This window comes from Mchenga conophoros, linkage group LG3, assembly GCF_057382185.1.
Source record: "Mchenga conophoros isolate Kocher_MC1m ecotype Shallow Benthic linkage group LG3, M_conophoros_male_GT1.1, whole genome shotgun sequence".
Classification (NCBI taxonomy): Eukaryota; Metazoa; Chordata; class Actinopteri; order Cichliformes; family Cichlidae; genus Mchenga; species Mchenga conophoros.
Window position 1 is genome coordinate 29,760,981 of NC_140528.1, and position 18,894 is coordinate 29,779,874.

Consider the following 18,894-nt stretch of genomic DNA (forward strand, 5'->3'; position numbering starts at 1 on the left):
TAATCGTACTGGACAATTAGTGATACAAAAAACCTGTTTTATCCTGTGAATAAAAGTATATGTTTTTGTCAATGTACCATAATAACAGAAGCGAAACGCAATATTGTGTCAGGACAATTCACTATTTATGCACAATAAACAAAGGAGCATAGCGCGACAATTTCTGTTCAGCGCCAGACTTGCTTGTAACCTATATCACCAATTATGTTATGAAAATGACGTATTAAGTACTAAAAAACACTGACCTTCGTGTAAATGCTTGGAGCAGACTAACCTGTGAGCTGGAGTGTTCTGGGACGTTATATTTGGTCTTTGAGTGGCTGCAATCCAGGCCATCCGTCGCGTCTTTATTACTTCGGAAACATGGCTCGAACAATTTCTCTTCAACGACGTAATCCGATAACAACCGATCTCTTTACCCGTCGGCTTCCCGTGGCTGTCATGCGACCGGCTATTGCAGTTAATAATACAACGGCTTCTTGACATTTTTGTGTTTCTTTTTATCGCTGTGTAACTGATTTCAATTGAAAGCCTGCGTGCGCTACTACCGCTTGCCACGAGTTCCCAGAATCCTTTGCGGTTCTACCCGTGAATGACGTCACATTTTCAATCTCTATATAATATGCATGTTAAATTTTATATTTGGGGTAAAATATCAAGTCTTTTCAAGTAAACCGGTTCAAGTCCAATTCAAGTCCCAAGTCATTGGTGTAAAAGTCCAAGTCAAGTCACAAGTCTTACAACATTTTTTCAAGTCAAGTCTAAAGTCATAAAATTAATGACTCGAGTCCAAGTCATGTGACTCGAGTCCACACCTCTGGATACCACAGCCATCACATACATGATGATCTGTGTCTGAGTGTGTTGCTGTGAATTACGGGACAGCATTATATGCTCCTATTTTATAAAGGGCACCCAGTGTGTCCTCCTAAAGGAGGTAATAAAGGAAGAGCCAGAGCTCCCTTCCTTGGTTTTAGAAGATTCTCCAGCTGTGATTGTGGCCACAGAGACTTTAAGAAGTCACAAACTGAGAAAACTGACCATCAAACTGCAACACAGCAGTCAAAAACACACCACACTGATTTTTTCTGATGCTATAAGCTGAGAAACATCTGTAGAAAGACGGCAGTGAGTGACGGCACCACAGGATCTGAGCCTGATGGACACACTCAGGAGATTCTCAGCTTCACCTCCGACTCTCTGTTTGACTCCGGCTGCTCTCAGTTCAGGATCCAGAGCTTCATCGTGGATCCACTGACAGGGTCAGGATGAGATAAGGTTTGGTTTTTTTTAGTCCTCGGCCTGCTGTGATTGGCTGCTCACAGAGGTGAGAGGTCAGCGTGTGCTGTCTGTTTGATCTGCTTAACTTTATTAACAGCAAAGTAAACACACGCCCACACTGCAGAGCCAAAACGGCTCTCTGTCATTACAGGGTTTGAAAGAAGAAACTGATCACATGACTGTGGAAACAGATTTATTGAGAAAAGAATGAGGAAGTAAAATCCAGCAAACAGCTGACAGTGTCTGAGTCTGGGTTCATCTCTATGTGCGTGTGCGTTTGTTAACACTGGAAGGTCCCACACACACAAACACCCACAGAGCTCCGCCCCCTCCAGCCTGACAGCCAAACAAAGCAATAAAAGATTCAGTTTCCCAGCACACACCTGGCTTTCCTCCAGCTCAGGTCCATCAGGAAGAAGCTCACCTGGTTGGCTCCTGCTGTCAGACAGGTGTAAAGACTCTAAGAATACTCTGCACACACACACATGATGAAATCTCTAAACACATTGAGACTCCAGTAGATCCACCACAGTCCACATTCAGCCTGACTCAAAGAGCCTGGATCAAACACAGAGCTTCCAGCAGCTGCAGCTTTACTTCCAGCTGACAGACAGAAGCAGAATCCACAATCAGGATCAGCTACTGGGAACCAGCATCAGTCCTGGGGCACACAGAGGAAACATTGTTAGGCCAGGTCTGACTGCTTTGAACCAGGAGCTGTACAAACCTGTACTGCTTTAACCAACGCTGGTGTGCGCCAGCAGGAGCAGGTGCTGGCTTTATCTGCTGTGTTTGTAGCATCAGATTCAAATCATATATGGTTTGGGGGGGCTGAGGGGCCCCGGCTCTCATCTTGTGTCATTAATTTGTAGATAAATAGGTGTGGTCCTGTTTCTGTCTCTTAGTCCTGTCTGCTCTCTTTCACAGTTATCACAGTTTATAAAAATCTCAGTGCACTTTTATAAACTGTGAATGTGCCCACTGCTAATATGTAGAAGCAGTTGTATTAAAAACAAACTGTTGCAATTAAAAGCCCAGAATGACTCATCCACATCACAATCCTGACACTGAGCCTGATGTAAACTGGTGTTTCATTCATACAGGAGCTCACCATGCAGGCACACGTGTGGTTACACACACAGATCCAGCCCTCAATGTTTCTGGCAGTTTCATCTTCTGGTTTAAATAAAGCAACCCTGCAGCCCGAGTGTGTCTTTATAAACCATCTGCTCCTCATCCTTTGTTCCTGCACTCAGAGCTGTGGACTCACCTGGGCTCCAGCTCATCTGGTAAAGTCTTCTCAAGCAAATCAGCTGCTTTTATCGCTTTAGCAGAAGCGACCTTTTTGGGGTAGAAGTCGTAGACTTTGTAGAGCAGCGTGGCAGGATGATGACCACCAGGGGGCGTCATGGCATGAACACCAATCAGCGGCATCACTGAAACATAATAATGACAATTTAAACCATCACAGTCTCCTGCATCCCTCCCTCGCTGCGTGGCTCCCTCACACAGCTTTTCAATGTTTCACTCTTAATCTGGAATTATAATTTATCTTATTTAAGCTTTATTTACACAGGTTGTCCCACTGATACATGATGTCTCATTTATAAAGAGACCTGCTTCAGACAAACATATTAAAGTGACTACAATAAAAAAATAGTCTTATAACTAAAATGGTCTAATGTTTCCACTGATGAGTCATTTATACGTCTTTTAAAGTCTGTAAGTAAAGTTAACTAAGAGACCTGCAAGTCGTGCATTATGCTCTATGCAGTTCTGTATGAACTGAATCCTGCATAAGGCCCATGAGGACCAGTCAACCACTGTATAAAGTACAGTGGTGTGCTAGATCTGTGCTATGTGATAAACAGACTCCAACAGATGGAGAGAATGAGCAGAGACAATAATTATATCACTGAAATCCAGGAGAGCTGGATGGTGTGGTAGCAACAAGAAGAAGCCCAACTACACTACAAGACCTGAACACAGACTTTTACATTAACCCCCACACCACCGCCTTTTCTCGGACAGCAGAGTGATGAACGTTAAATCCACCAACTGCCACGTCTTTAATCACTATAAAATTAGATAACTGACTTTCAGATACGACAGTTATGTCAGCACTACTTGAAGAGGCCCAGACTCTAAGTATATCCATCTTAGGCAGCGAGCTATGAGCGTTTATATGAAGGATGTGGAAACCAGGCAGTATATCACACACAGCCAGGGCCTAGCGTTAACACCAGAGAAAAAGAACAAAACATGATTATTAAGCACTTTTAAATGTTCTGGTAAACAAATAACTACAGTAACAAGTATAGCTGACAGCACGGGTCTCAACAGCAATCATAATACAGTAAGAAATGCACCAAATCCAGAGACGCCTGGCACCCTCAACCCACACTGTTGGCTGTACCCAAAGCTGCTGCTAGCTGCTGTCAGCTGTTGCTCCCCGTCTGGTGCTAAATGACGTAATGACTTCTCTAATATTTTCCCATGTGGCAAAGCTAACCAGCAGGCTCTGCTTTACTGCAACACAAAGATGAAACCGTCACAGTGTGCAGGTGTTCATTCAGGAGCTGATTAATCAGTGAGGACCTGAGCTGTCATGTGATGATCTGATGATGTCACAGAAACAGTGAGTCACCTGACTTAGGCAGAACATTTGTGAAGCAGAGCTCAGAGTCGGGTTTGAAGAACATCTCCTTCTGAGGTCTCCACAAGCTCAGAGCTGCAGCATCTTTGTTCCAGTCCTCTGGCTGCTTCTCACTGAACTTGTGAGCCAAAGGTGTATATCCATCTGTAACAGTGAGAGCAAGGGTCAAAGGTCAAAGAGTGACGACTCAGGCTGAACTGATACACGCCACAGTTCTAATGTTTCATGCTGCTCAGACTTTGGCTTTGGTAAAGTAATACTGGCAGGCACCACAGCTACTCCTCACCTTCCTGGTATATGCACCTATGGTACAAATGTGAAGATCCTAAGTGATCAGTGAAACGCTTGGATTCAAACTGGGCCGAGGTTTTATACTATAGGAGGCGAAATACTATAAACTCGTATTTCACCTCCTTCTCGAGTTACCACATTTACAAACTTGGATTTGCACCCTGCTAGCCTGGTGGGGAGACGCCATACTTCTTTCATGACTGAGAGGCAGAAACTGTCATTAGAGAAAGAAACTCAACGATCTAACTGATCCAAGCAATCCAACCATCCCTTAGCTCAAGTTATCCTGACTCTGAACAAACCCTTTAGAAGGGCCATCAGCTTCTGGAAGTCATGGATCCTCTTTCCTTTTCTGCAGGCAATATTTTCCACGGGTTTGTGAGATTTCAAACATTGCAAACTTGGAAATTCTTTGCTGACGTGTTTGTGGTGTGACACAGCGGAGAGAACCGCAGATTTATCTGTGGTTATATTGAGTTATTAATCAGTGTCTCCTGGCAGAATAAGACATAAATGTAAGTATCTTTAATATTTAACTGACCTTTAGCCTGATTCATGTGGAAATTTCTCACATATCAGATTTAAAAACAAAGGTCCTCTTACAGGGCCCTGTGGGGCCCCACTATTACTACAATCTCAAAGGACATCAGAGAGAGAGGAGAGATTCTGAACTCTGACCCTTAATAATTCTAATTTTCATGCTCTGTTTGTGATTTAAATCATCCTGCTGATGAACATCCAACTTACACGTGTCCTTTAAAGTGCTGTGAAGAAAACATGTATGTGACATGTACATGAAACTGTATAGAAGGCCTAGAATCCACACTGGTTTCAAACTCATATGTTGTGGTACGAACTGGCTTCAGTTTGGTGTGAGTGCTGCTCTGACCTCTGCTGCACATCCTTGTGTAGATGACTCCAGCCAGGAAAAAGAGCAGACCCAGGATCAGCCCAAAGGCTCCAACGATCATCAATTTCTTGGATTCAGACATGGACGGGACTGAGGACACACAGGTGAGAGTCACACAGGTGGACAGACACACAGGTGTGTACAGGTGTGTAGATACAGACAGGTATTTACCCCAGTCAGTAACCAGAGGTCTCTCCAGGCTGGCGTGCTCCACCATACAGGAGATCTTCTCTCCAGACCTACAACACAAACCAACATCACTGACTCTCACACTGAACTACAATTCGTGACTTTTCGTTATCCAGCCTAATTCTATTTCCTGCTGTAGCACTCCGAAGTAGTGATGGGATTTCCGGCTCTTTTTAGAGAACCGGCTCTTTCGGTTCGGCTCACTAAAAAGAGCCGGCTCTTTCGGCTCCGAACCGGCTCTTCAGGTTGTTTTGTTGCTTTAATTAATTTATTATTAACAATAATATAAAATTATGCACAAAAGGAATTACTAACGTAAAAAAAAGTGGTTTTATTTATATATGTTTATATATAAATATATGCGGTGGCCCCTAGAGACAAAACACGTACAAACTCCAAAACACATTTCTAGCATGAACTGAACTTCCAAAGCAGAGCTACTAGATCACTTAAATTACACAATTGAAAGCATGTGTGTATTGTTTGTGTATTTATACACAGGCACTCATATATATTCAAATAATTTAAAAAAAAAGTTCATTTACCTGTCACTACCACACACCAAATCCGGTCGTTGGTACTTGCTGGCTTCTGTAGCCACAAGATAACAAAAGCTTAACACTGCGCCCAGCATCCTGGAGCACTTCTGTTGTCTTTTGTACGTGTTTTGGAGTTTTTACGTGTTTTGGAGTTTGTACGTGATTTGAAGTTTGTACGTGCTTTGTCTCTAGGGACCACTGTAAATATACTTTTATTTTTTCACTCCACATAAAATGTAATAAATAAATCATATAATACAAAAATCAACTATTCACATTTCAACTTTTAACTATTTAAATTTTCAGCTTTTTCCTTTTACAAATTTAAAGGGAAACAACACAAAACACTGCAAACCACAACACAATTAAATATAAATTATAATATGAAAACAAAAAGAACATGCATATTCTCTGTCATATGGGCCTGCATGAATAAACTTTCTGAATCCTTTATCATCTGCAACCGAAAATAGTTGTGGATGATTACTATACCTTTCTAATGTGACGTTGTTGTCCCTGGCTCTCTTTCTCTTTCTCTCCCTCTGGCTCTGTTCCTGCTACTGAGTGTAACTACCGCCCCTCCCCCCTCTGCCCAGCATAAAGCACAAGGCTCAGGTGCGAAGTGAAGCGGAAAAAAAGTGCGAGAGAGAGAGAGGGTGAGAGAAAGAAAAAAAAAAAAACCCACGTGGCGGCTCGCGATAAGGAGCCGGCTCGCGTCGTTCACGTCAAAGAGCCGGCTCTAAGAGCCATTTCGTTCGCGGACGACCCATCACTACTCCGAAGTAACAAAAGGAAGGTTTAGTTGGCATGGCTGCACAATTATTTTGAACCTGGAGACTCAATGCTTTTTATGGAATCATAAGATTTGTTCATTTGATCATTTTACATCTTGTAGAAATGTGTTCCAAGCACGCGACTATCTCCGTCATCCAGGTGTAAAGGTCTTTAGCACTGGTCCTTTAGAACAGGAGCTTCATGATGTTTTAGCTCAAGTCCATCACAGGCTCAGTTTGAGGAATTCTCTGAAATTTATTACATGACACATCAACACATGCAACGGTAATGTAGGGAAATGTTCATATTCACTAAGTGAAAACAAAGAAATTGTCATGACATGTTTATTGCTTTGTTAAAAACAATCTGGGGGACTTCCTATTTTTTGCTCTGCTGAATTCAGACAGTTCCTGCTGAAACCACTTGGCTCAGAAGAAATGGGAACTTTGGGTGAATTTAGTTGTGGCAGGAATGAGGAAGGAAAAGAGGGAAGAGGTTTCACAGGCTGAGCTGTGAACATCTGCATCTGTGGATCATTTTCATGTTATTCAAACGAAAGTCAGTGAGCTGGAGACACAGACCAGACTGAGCTAAATAAGTCGAGGGCGCCCAAGGATCAGACCAGAGCTGTTTTATTGAAAAAATAAATATGGAAGGTGATCTGTGCTGACGCTTGAACTATCCTGGAGAAAGTAGACATGAGACTGAAGAAGCTCCACAGCATCAGGGAAAAAATAAGCAGGTGACAGAAAACATTAAAAACTTACAAGAATAAATTAGAATCAGCAAGTCCTGTTAGCAGGCCCAAACTAGACTCACCTGGGTGTGTACTCCAAGTAGGAGTGGGTCTGGTAGAACCAATCAGCATCTGGAAGCTCATCAGTTGTTGTGGTGTTAGAGGTTACTTCCTGTCCGTTTCTCAACCAGCTCACTTTGATATATTTGGGGTAGAAGTCGTAGACGCTGCAAGCCAATATGGCAGGATGATGATCAATGGGAGGCTTCGTCCAGTGAAGTCTGACGAATGGTTTCGCTGGAACATGAAAATGAAAATGACTTTGGTAAATTTTGCAACAAACTAAAGCAGGACGCCGCAAACCACAGACACTCCGGTGTCTGCAGAGATGGTGTAGCTTTATTGAACGTGTCACATTAAACCTTCAGCAGTGTTACTGTAAACTGTGCAGAAGGTCCAGGCAGGAGTTGTGTTGATGATGCATCAGTGTGATGATGTTTATATGATGATCCGATGATGCCACAGAAACACTGACTCACCTGATTTTGTCAGAACACTTCGGTACCAGAGGTCAATGTTTGGTGTGCAGTACGTCTCCTTCTGAGCTCTCATTGAGGCGAGCTGTCCAGGATCATTGTTAAAGTACTCTGCCTCCCTGACACCGTACTCGGTGTATCCAACAAACTTCCCCACACTGCTGTCAAACCTGACATACTCTATCCTGTTGTAATAGTAAGATCTGATGTACTCTATGTCCCGCAGCTCAGTGGAGTTAAACAGGCAGCGGGATGAAGTGTAATACTCGTATCCATCTGAAACACAAAGATCAGAGAGTCACTCAGGCTGAGCTGGTCCCCCCACACACACATCTCTACTGTCAGGAGTTACACACAGCTACTGTTGGAGCCCCACAACAGCAACATCATCACTGTCACATCACTTCAAATACAATATGTCACTTTTAGTTATATAGTGCCATCTCACAACAGCAGTCTGCTAAGGTGCTTTACATTGTAAACACTCAATGTTAAACAATGTTAAACGTTAGACAGCAAACTCCAACAATCACATGACCCCCTATGGGGACTGCTAATGATTTAGTGCAGTTGTGCTGTATAAACACATGATATGATATAATATTGCTGAGGTTTGCACATTTGTACAGGCTGTGTCTGGTTTGAGACCAGGAGGACACACAGCTCTCTGTCAGGAAGAACATCCAGTGTAAAAGGTTGCAAATCAGTGCATCACAATATTACACATATCACTTCATACATTTCATAATGGACGTCATCCACTAAAAACAAAATAGAAATAAGTGATATATTGAAAAACTGTGCAAAACAAATATTATATCATAACAAATGATAAAGTTTATGTCCAGTAAACTGTACGAACACTGAGGCCAACAGTTACTTTCAGTGACTGATGATTGGTGTATTCATTATTAACCTCCTAAGACCCGAACTCTTCCACAACATGCATTTTTAATTTCTCTTTGATATTTGTGCTGATTGGGGCCCGATGACTGTAAAAACAAAGAATTACCAGATTTTGATTTTACTTTATTTTTGTTTTTATGAAAAATCAGAGCCAACTATGAGGATATTCATTTAAAATTTTAATAGAACAGGTCCCAGGAGGTTAATGTGAAGAAGTGAAAAAGGTAAACAAAGTAGCCAGTTGATGTTTGTGTTTGATCTCATTTGACTCTGTCAGCTGATGAAAACAAGTGATCTAAACAATCACTGAAGAAATGGAACCAGCTCTGAGAGGAAGAGGAGGATCATCACAGGTTAAGGACAAAAAGCTAATCCCAGCTCATATGTCACGTTCATTTAATCAATAAAACATCTCTGATGCATTTAGACTCTTTGAACATACATGTGAGTGTATTGATTGAATGTTGATGAGTGTATGTGTAATACCTGCTCTGCAGAGGATGATGAAGAAGAGGCTGAAGCAGAGAAAATATGAATCCATGTTGAGTTCTCCTGACAAACTCTGACAGTCTGACTGAGCACAGTGCTAAAAACCAGAGGGCACGTCACATGATCTGCAGCATCATCTGTTGCCAGGAAGAAATCTGTGACAGGAAACCAGGAAATTAGCTTTAATTTATTCAGCTGGAAATGCTCTAACTCGAACAGACTTCCTCTGAAATACCAAAAAAAGACCAAAATCTGATCATTTATTTAACTTATAAATAATGGAATGACTGACTTCAAACATATTATGAAGTCTAGATAAAAAAAAAAAATTAAAAAAATTAAAAAATTAAAAAAATAAAAACTTTTTTCTTTCCTTTTGTGTGCGTCAGTCAGAGAGCGCCCAAACATCCCGCAGCTCACAGTTTACACCCTCAGCACATTCTTTCACTTCTCATCTCACGTGTTCATGGTGCACATATTAATAAAGCGGTGGAGACAATACTCAGCATCTAACTTGCTCCAAACAAGTGTAGAGAGGGTAAACATTTTTATGGCATGTAGTTTCAGATGAAACTTTTTAACAGATCAATAAATACACACACAGTGTTTATGCAGTTTCAGTTCGTCCTGTTGGCTAAAGGTACACTTACTTTATTTCCAGGGAGAGAAACTAATAATAATGTGATAAAGATGTAAGAAAGAGAGGACGGAGGAGGAAGAGCAGAGAAGATGATCAGCAAGCGGTTTCTTTTAGAAGGAAGTGACATAAGACTTTGATGGATTTAAAAAAAACAATATTAACTGTGTCATGGCCTGAAGGTGACTGAAAGAAGCCAGTAGTTTGGAGTCTGGAGGCTTCATTCTGAGCCCTAAGTGAAGTCAACAATAGGACTGTTCAGTATCTCACTGACCAAATCAGGGAGTCTTTGCAGCCTGACTGGTGGTTGTGGAAGCTGAGAACATCTTACACTAAAGCCTGTGCAATCACATGTTATCAATATATTAAAATAAATGTTTGAGTTATTAACACCCACACTGGTAGCTACTCAGCTGTCTGTAAGCTAACATCGCCGACTTTGTTCCTTTTTGTTGTTGATCTTTTTAACATTTGCTTTTGTTCTGCATTTTTTCTAAAATACATCTCGGCATTAATGCTAACGCTGAGTACATCACAACATGCTAAGAAGGGACAAAGACGGAATTTATAATACAAAATTAAAGAAAAATGTCCCCACTGTTTATTGTCACGGTGTTTGTTAATCAAAGTGGGATTTAAGGTTAACTTGTGTTGAATTCATCCTTTCTGTGGAAGTTTGCCTCAGAACGCCCTCACCATGTGGTTCAACTCAGTCAGTGACCTGTTTGAGTCTTTTCTTAAAATGTAATCAGGTTTAATTTGTTCAGGTTCCCGTGCAAGACCATTGAAACAATTAATGGAAATAGAAGTCTGATAAGGCCTGAGTTTTTTAGCCTTTCTTTTAACCTGATATTTATTTGTTTTTCAGTTTTGCTGCTCCATAAAAAGAATGAATTTAATATCAAAAAGAAACATTCAGTTATTTTAATTCAAAAAGTCACGAGCTTCATCTTCATTCTGCACACAAGAAAAATCAGCTCACCAAATACAGCATGAGACCGTTCCACAACAGAAACATTCAGAAACACACTGAAATCAACGTTTCCTCAGTAAATCTTCAATGATGTGAAACTCTCCGTTTCACATCAATAATCAGTCCCAGTGAGGATGAGGAGGGTCTGAGATCATTCGGACCAGCTGCCACAGTTTTCCTCCAGATGTTTCATTTGTAATGAATCATATAAAAATCAGTTCATCAGAGGATGGTGTCTACCTCAGAATTTATTAAAACATTAGCATCAACCGATCAGCATCACTTTCTTCCTCGGATGAAGAGATAGATTCCTGCTGCCACGCCGAGGACACCGACAGTCAGACCCACTCCACAAAATATTGCAGGTCCCAGAATGGATTCAACGTCCTCCACCTCTGCAGAGACAGAGAGAGACGTGGACCTTCACATCTGTAAACAGTCAGTCTTTGTGCTGGGACCAACACTTTCTGCTTGTTTTTTTATTTCAGATCATATTATTAGAGATCATTGAACACACTTCCATTGCTTTGCACACATGGAGCCTTTGCCTTAGAATATAACTCACCTTGTGATTACTGTTGTTGGTACATTTTATAATAAACTGAACCTGATATACTCACCATAGATTTTGGTAATTGGTTGGGTCAGGGCCACATGTTCCACTGTGCAGGCGTACAAATCTCCTCCCTTTGGAACAAAGTCCAGTTTGGACGTCTGGCTGAAGGAACCATCCTTGTTGGATAAGGGAACAGTGATGCTGGTTCCTATAACCACTTTCTTCGTGTTCTTGCTCCAGGTGACGTTAACGGGAGCAGGATAGAAACCAGTCACATGACAGATCAGAGTGTTCTGGACTCCAATCTCCACATTTACTATAGTGTAGATTTCCACACTGTCAGGAGCATCTGTGCACAAACACATACAGTTTACTCACAACACCGCGCGACAGGCTGCACTCAATAACACGAGAAAACAAAAAACTGTGAAAGAAACAGAAGCTTCTGCTGCTGAACTCCAGTTTCTAGAGAAAATGGAAAAAACACAAATGTGCAAGAACAGATTTTTTTTGTTGGTTTCATGACATGTGATGAAGTGGAAATACATACTGTAGGTTCCCTATTTCATTTCATAGGAAGCATTATATTTCCATAGCATAAGATAAGATAATATAAACTAAGATAAGATAGGACAAGAGAAGAAGAACTTTACCGAGGCAGAGAGAAATTCTTTTGTCATAAACATAAGAGTGCTAAACAGAGCTGCTAGTAAGTAGATCATCTTTGTTCTTAATCAAAGACATGAGTCTGATCAACATCTTAGCAGAATGATGTCGTCTATTTCTGCTCATCATCATCGCTGTGTTGGATTATGATTCTGAGAAGGATTTGGGCGTCCATCATTTACCAGGTGGACTGCAGATTCTTAAGCCTTTTAAGGTTCTCCCTGTGAATCGTAGCTTCCTTATTATTTTCAATAACACAGAGCACTGAGGTGGAACAAACCTACACTACTGGAAGGGCCTATCTCACCACCAACCTCTCTCCTCCAAAGCTAGGAACAACATCACCATTAGTTCAGAGTGGGTTAATTAAGTAATTAGAATCGATTATTATTTTTTTAATGTGCTGTTAAAGTCTAAACTGTGTCTAAACTTCCCTTTCTAACTTTTTGTGAAACAATAAAGGTGTGAATCTGAGTATAAATCTATTTAAGTCCAAATAGATCTAACTGGTTGCTCTAGCAAGTAATATCTTACCCTGAAACCTGCAGTCTGGGCTTCTAAAACCATCCCTGGTTAACGAGTCCCACGATCTAGACGGGGCTGTCATAACATAAGTGACTGATAGAAACCGACTTGCAAGGCCACTCAGGTTTGTTCATGTCTTTCTCAAAAAAACACATTAATAGTTTGCAGGAACTAATTACTGAAGTTAACTTAGAAAATATTTTCTGTTTCTTCACAATACTTGGAGATTTCTCAACAATCATTTCACACACGTTGCTGTTTTTTTAAGATAACACTAACTCACCAAATTTGGATTATCTTTGTGTGTTTTTGTTCTAGTTTATATCTGTAATCTGGTGAATACAGACACTTTGTGAGCTTGGATTAACCTCAGGATAACACCATTATTCTGTTGTTTGCATCACATGTTATTTAAAACTAGAGTGAGCCAACTACATACTGTACACCTGAGTGTCAGGATAATGACAGCAAAGCTGATCTAACCTGTCAGCCTGTCACAACTGGATCTCTGCGAGTTATCTGCCATAAAGCTCTTGTTGTTGTTTTTTATCACTTTAACAGAGTGAAATATTTACAGGATTTACTCCCAAGCTGGAAACGTACTTCTGTTCTTTACATGTGGACTGTGTGGTTGATGAGTTATGTTTACCGAGTTCTTTGGGGAAGTCCTTCATAGCCGAACGAGCCACCTTCAGGTTTTGTCTGCAGATCTGTTGATTAGCCACAGCTTCTTCATACATTCCTTCCTGCCAGTGTGGATGATCTGCAAAGGCTGGCAGAGAATCAACACCTTTCTGTTTGTTGAAGTCTGCGTACCAGACCACCTCATCATCCAGTATCAGCACATCCTCTCCAACAGTGTCTGAACAGCCGCTGATGGAGTTCATCTCGTGGAGACCTGAGGAGAACAGAGAGCTTATTCAGTGTCTGTTATTCAGTGCTGACTGTCAGCAAATGTGAGTCACACACGAACCATCAGCCTGATGCTTTAATCCTCAAATATAGAGTTCATTACAATCTCTTTTTTTTAAACTATTAGTCAAACAACACGTATGTTAAAAATGTGTGTTTTTCTGATTTTTTTTTTGTCAGACTGGGGAAGAGTGTCTGTGTTGTGAACAAGCTCATATTTAGACAAACTGTGTCCCAGTAATCAGCTGGTGAAGTTTAACGATCACGTGATAAATGTGTGCGCGTGCTCGTGTCTTCTGTTTCGGACTTCTGACAGAGTTCATTTGCTCACTAGTATTTTTAATAAGTTCATTAAAACAGAGTTAATGAGTGATTTAGAGACTCACCATCAGCAGAGACACAGAGGACGGAAGAGAGGACGAGGAGCAGCACCCACACCTTCATCTTTATCATCATCAGCAGGAGCTCTGTGACTCTCTGAATGTCTGCGAGCTCGTACACAAACATCAGCCAATCACAGAACAGGGACCACATGATGTCATCGGTGTCCAGGCAGACAGAGGCACCAGGCCCACAAACACACACAGACACATAGAAAACAGAAATTAATAATGACATTATAATAAACTCATTTTGATCAGAGCCCGATGAAGATGGATGGAAAAGAAAGATTTTAAAAAAACAAAACAAACGGAGCAGGCGGTCAGGTGACTCAGATGGTCAGGTGATCTGCGAATGCAGGTGCACTGAGGACACCTGGTGGACAGATGAAGAACTGCAGAGGTGATCTGCTCAAACCTTTAGTCCAGAGGGAGTCGGGGTTCCTCCTGTGAAGGGTGGAGCAGCCGTGATGGCCTCATCCTTCTGCTGTGAGCTTAGATGGACCATAATCAGTCTCTGAGAGGCTGAATCATCTCCAGTCCTGCTCTGTCTCTAAACTACAATCTACTGAACCCTGAGATAACTTTAAAAATCCCAGAGACTTTTGGGAAAAGCTGAAATTGAATTCATGTTGATTTTTCATCCAAATCTTCATTAAGGTTCAAGACTGAAATCTAAGTGTTAAATAAATGTTAAATCAATGTTAAAATACTGATGAAGCCTGACAGTTGTTCTCTAATAACTGATGACCTGTTTATGGCACGCGTATTTATTTTTTTGGCCACGTTTAAATTGCGTAGTTCATAATATAAACGTATGATGCAATATTATTTTGGTGATTTTATACACAATTATGTTCAATATATATGTAATAACGTTATGGTTACTTGCCTCACTTTGTAATTTTATGCCCAACATTTAAATTATTTTTACAGTAACCTTGTTTGCTGTTTACAGAGAGAGTGTTTATGGTATGGTGGTCCTTGTGCCATGTGCATTGAGGAGTCAAAGTAAAAGTTGATTGCACACTGTCCTGTTGGTATTTATTATGGAAAAGCATGTTTGAGATCAACTGTAGACTGAAGTACAGCCACAGCCCAAAGAGATACACAACAAAAAGCAGAAACCAGAAGGTTACATACTTACAGTTGACCAGGCGACATCAAAGATATTGAAAAGTTATGGATTTATGAAATTAAACCTATTATCAGTTGGACTGTTTTATATCACCCATCTGAAAGTGGTACATCCCATGAGAAAAAGTCTTTGGTTTATGGCAGGCTGCCAAACTGCAACTAATAGTCACAATCCTCGAGTTCTGTTTAAAATCTTTAACTCAGTTTTTAATCCTTGCTCTGATGTTTCGAGGGAGGCTTCCCCAGCTCTCTGCGAAAAATACTGTACAGTTATTAAATTAAATAAAAATAACTACAGATAAGAGGCAAACCAGGTTGTAGTGTGGATCGGTTGAGTAAATTATTGCAGTTACAGCGCAGATGTAAACATCTGTGTTTGTTGGGAGCAGTTCTGATTGCACAGTCTGACAGCTGCAGGGAGGAAGGACCTGTAGAAACGCTCCTTCATGCATCGAGGATGCAGCACTCTGTCACTGAAGGACCTCTGCAGTTCAGCAACATGTACATGCATGGGCTGGGAGACTCTGTCCATCAGAGATGTTATTTTGGCCAGAGTCCTTCTGTCTCCACAAGGGATGGGTACCGGTGTCCGGTGCCATGATGGCACCGGTTCTGACATAAACGGTAGTAACCAGACTGAAAAGCAGCGCACATTTCGGTGCTTTATTTTCCTGAGCTGTGATACACTTCTAGCCAATCATTTTACGTTTCCAAGGATAGTAGGCGGGGCTAGGTACGTACGTTCTTTTAGAGCAGAGCTACAGATTAAAAAAGTCCAAGGCGAAGCGGTCAAAGTCTGGCTGTACTTCACAGCAAAAGATGCAAACTCAGCAGCCTGCAACAAGTGCTTTAAGCTGATACTGTGATACTGTCAAAGGAGGTAACACCTCGAATCCGATGAAACACCTGGCGACGCATAGCGTTTTGTTTTTTTAAAAGCCGAGAAATGCGCCGTATTTGATAGCTTGCTGCGAGACCTCACACCAAGCACATCTACTGCGGGTGGGTTGCCTGTTATCAGACCCAGAGTTAGCAACATCCCCCAAAAACCCGAAGAGGAGAGTCCTGGCCCCTAGCCCTGCCAGTGTAGCAGAAATGATGAGGATGATGATGCAGCAGCAGCCGTTCTTCTCTGCGTGAGTAGCTTAATGTTGATCGTGTGTAATTTACGTTGAGTAGGCTAACCACGTTATTACATTAATGCATGTAAGGTGAACTAGCAAACATCATCATAGCTACATGCGGCTGTCTTCTTGTTTGATGGCAGATACTCCCTTCACCCTGGCCAAAAAGGCTAAAATGACCAAAGAAAAAGAGGGAAACAGCTAAACATGAGAGGTTTTTGGACAAAGTTTGTGTTTTTTCCATTGTTTAAGCACTGCTTCCAGCCAAGAGTGATACCATATATGCCCCATAGCTGCAGAAAAGGCTAACACTGTTATCTTTTTACAAAAAAACAGCTGAACATGGGAGGTTTTTGGACCAATTTTGTGTTCTCCATTCTTTAAGCACCGGTTTGAGCACCGTTTAAGCACCGGCACCGTTTCAAAAGTACCGATTTGGCACCGGTATCGGATCAAACCTAAATGATACCCATCCCTAGTCTCCACCACCTGCACTGGGTCCAGGGTGCATCCCAGAACAGAACTGGCCTTCCTAATGAGTTTATCCAGCCTCTTCCTCTCAGCTGCCAATAAACTGCTGCTCCAACATACAACACTGTAAAGAATGACAGATGCCACCACAGAGTCATAGAAGGTCTTTAAAAGCGCTCCCTGGACTCCAAATGACCTCAGCCGCCTCAGCAGGTAGCGTCTGCTCTGACCCTTCCTGTAAAGAGCATCAGTGTTGTGGCTCCAGTCCAGTTTATTATTGAGGTGAACACCCAGGTACCTATAAGAGTCCACTATCTCAATGTCCACTCCCTGGATGTTCACCGGTGTCAGTGTGGTGGGTCTGCGTCTCCGGAAGTCCACCACCAACTCCTTGGTTTTCCCGGTGTTGATCAGCAGGTGGTTCTGCTGACACCAGTCTACAAAGTCCAGAGTCCACTGTCTGTACTCTGAGTCGTCCTCATCTGTGATGAGGCGACTATGGCAGAGTCGTCAGAGAACTTCTGTAGGTGGCAGCGTGGGGAGTTGATGGAGAGGTCTCAGAGTAGAGGGTGAAGAGGAACGGTGCCAGCACAGTTCCCTGTGGGGCCCCCGTACTGCAGACCAGCGTATCAGAGACACAGCTCTGTGTCCTCACATACTGTGGGCGTTCTGTGAGGTAGTCCAGTATCCACTGGGACATGTGGTGGTCCACTCCTGATAGCTCCAGCTTGTCTCTCAGAAGTCGTGGCTGGATGGTGTTGAAAGCACTGGAGAAATCAAAGAACATGATCCTCACAGAGCTTCCAGGCTTCTCCAGGTGAGTCAGAGCTCGGTGCAGGAGGTAGAGGATGGCGTCCTCCACCCCAGTGCCAGGCTGGTAAGCAAACTGCAGCGGATCCAATGAAGACCTCACCAGGGGGCGCAGATGGTTTAGAACCAACCTCTCGAGGGTCTTCATCAGATGCGATGTCAGGGCTACCAGCCTGTAGCTGCTGAGGTCCTTGGGATGGGAGGTCTTTGGTACCGGTACCACACAGGAGGTCTTCCACAGCTGTGGTACTTTCCCCAGTGACAGGCTCAGGTTGAACAGATATCCTAGGATGCCACACAGTTCATCTGCGCAGCATCTCAGCAGCCTGGAGCTGACGCCATCTGGACCTGCAGCCTTCCACACCTTGATCTTGCGAAGCTCATGGGGTGTGTATGTTGAAGCCCACAGAAGCTGGGGGTGGGTGTAACGACTGGGAGCTGGGAGGTGTGAAGCTGAGAGGTGTGAAGTCCTGAGATGAAGGACAGGCGGTCCCTGAAGATGAAGGAGATTGCAGCAGGGGGGACGATGCTGTGGGAGGGGTGGGTGTTTGATCAAACCTATTCAAATATTTATTTAGGTCATTCACCCACCCCAGGTCTCCTGCAGCCTGGGGGGTCGGTTTTTGTCCTGAGATTGTCTTCAGGCTGTTCCAAACCCCTCTGATGTTGTCCTGTTGCAGCTGCTCTTCCATCTTCCTCCTGTAGTTTCCCTTTCCTTGCCTTATCTTCTAATTCAGCTTCTTCTGAACAACTCTCAGCTCCTGTTTGTCTCCAGATCTAAAGACTCTTCTTCTCCTTGAGAAGAGCCTTAATTTCAGGATTTATCCATGTCTTGTTGTTAGAAAAACACCGTACCTTTTTGATGGGTACGGTGTTGTCCACACAGAAGTTCATGTAATCCGTAATGCAGTCTGTGATGCTGTTGAAGTCATCCTCCAGGGGGCTGCAGAGGCTGTCCCACACAGTAGAATGGAAACAGTCCCTCTGGGCCTCTTCAGTCTGTGCTGAACATTTCCTTACTGTGTGTTTCACAACTGGTTCTCTGTGTACTAGAGGTTTATACACATGCTGGAGATGAACCAGATTGTGATCTGAGCCCCCCAGGGGAGGGAGAGGTGATGAGCTGTATGTTTTATTGTCTCTGGTGTAGCAGCTGACATACTGGGTGAAGGTGGGGAGAGTGGAGGACAGGGAGATGTGATTAAAGTCCCCAGAGATCAGGAAAAGGGCCTGAGGGTGCTGTGTTTGGAGTCTGCTGGTTACAGTGTGCAGGACCTCACAGGCTGCTGCAGCACTAGCAGAGGGCGGGACATACACAGCTATCATAATCACATGTGTAAACTCTCGTGGTAGATAGTACGGTCTCATGCTAACTGCTAGCAGCTCAATGTCCTTA

At 42.6% G+C, this 18,894-nt stretch overlaps 2 protein-coding genes across 2 annotated transcripts; both read right to left on the reverse strand.

Moving 5' to 3' along the window:
• Nucleotides 1-1,461: 1,461 nt before the first annotated feature.
• On the reverse strand, nt 1,462-9,424 carry LOC146578068 (H-2 class II histocompatibility antigen, E-S beta chain-like). Its single transcript, XM_085256144.1, has 8 exons — nt 9,305-9,424; nt 7,916-8,188; nt 7,460-7,673; nt 5,310-5,377; nt 5,118-5,228; nt 3,929-4,081; nt 2,552-2,717; nt 1,462-1,942 (listed from the first exon to the last, which is right to left on the reverse strand). Exons 1-8 carry the CDS (start codon nt 9,357-9,359, stop codon nt 1,921-1,923), a joined length of 1,062 nt encoding a protein of 353 aa, XP_085112270.1. The 5' UTR covers nt 9,360-9,424; the 3' UTR covers nt 1,462-1,920.
• Nucleotides 9,425-10,853: 1,429 nt separating this feature from the next.
• Nucleotides 10,854-14,210, reverse strand: LOC146578069 (H-2 class II histocompatibility antigen, A-U alpha chain-like). The gene is made up of 4 exons (XM_085256145.1): nt 13,963-14,210; nt 13,314-13,562; nt 11,538-11,822; nt 10,854-11,312 (listed from the first exon to the last, which is right to left on the reverse strand). The coding sequence occupies exons 1-4, from the start codon at nt 14,192-14,194 to the stop codon at nt 11,197-11,199; spliced, it is 882 nt and encodes a 293-aa protein (XP_085112271.1). The 5' UTR covers nt 14,195-14,210; the 3' UTR covers nt 10,854-11,196.
• Nucleotides 14,211-18,894: the final 4,684 nt, after the last annotated feature.

Excerpts from the sequence above, each read along its gene's own strand:
- LOC146578068 (XM_085256144.1), bottom strand. The coding sequence starts at position 9,359 with ATGGATTCATATTTTCTCTGCTTCAGCCTCTTCTTCATCATCCTCTGC. Across the intron at positions 4,082-5,117 it reads CACAAGGATGTGCAGCAGAG|ATGGATATACACCTTTGGCT; the intron begins GTCAGAGCAGCA and ends TCACTGTTACAG. Across the intron at positions 1,943-2,551 it reads CCAGATGAGCTGGAGCCCAG|GACTGATGCTGGTTCCCAGT; the intron begins GTGAGTCCACAG and ends TGTGTGCCCCAG.
- LOC146578069 (XM_085256145.1), bottom strand. The coding sequence starts at position 14,194 with ATGTCATTATTAATTTCTGTTTTCTATGTGTCTGTGTGTGTTTGTGGG. Across the intron at positions 13,563-13,962 it reads CCTCTGTGTCTCTGCTGATG|GTCTCCACGAGATGAACTCC; the intron begins GTGAGTCTCTAA and ends TGTTCTCCTCAG. Across the intron at positions 11,823-13,313 it reads GGACTTCCCCAAAGAACTCG|ATGCTCCTGACAGTGTGGAA; the intron begins GTAAACATAACT and ends GTTTGTGCACAG.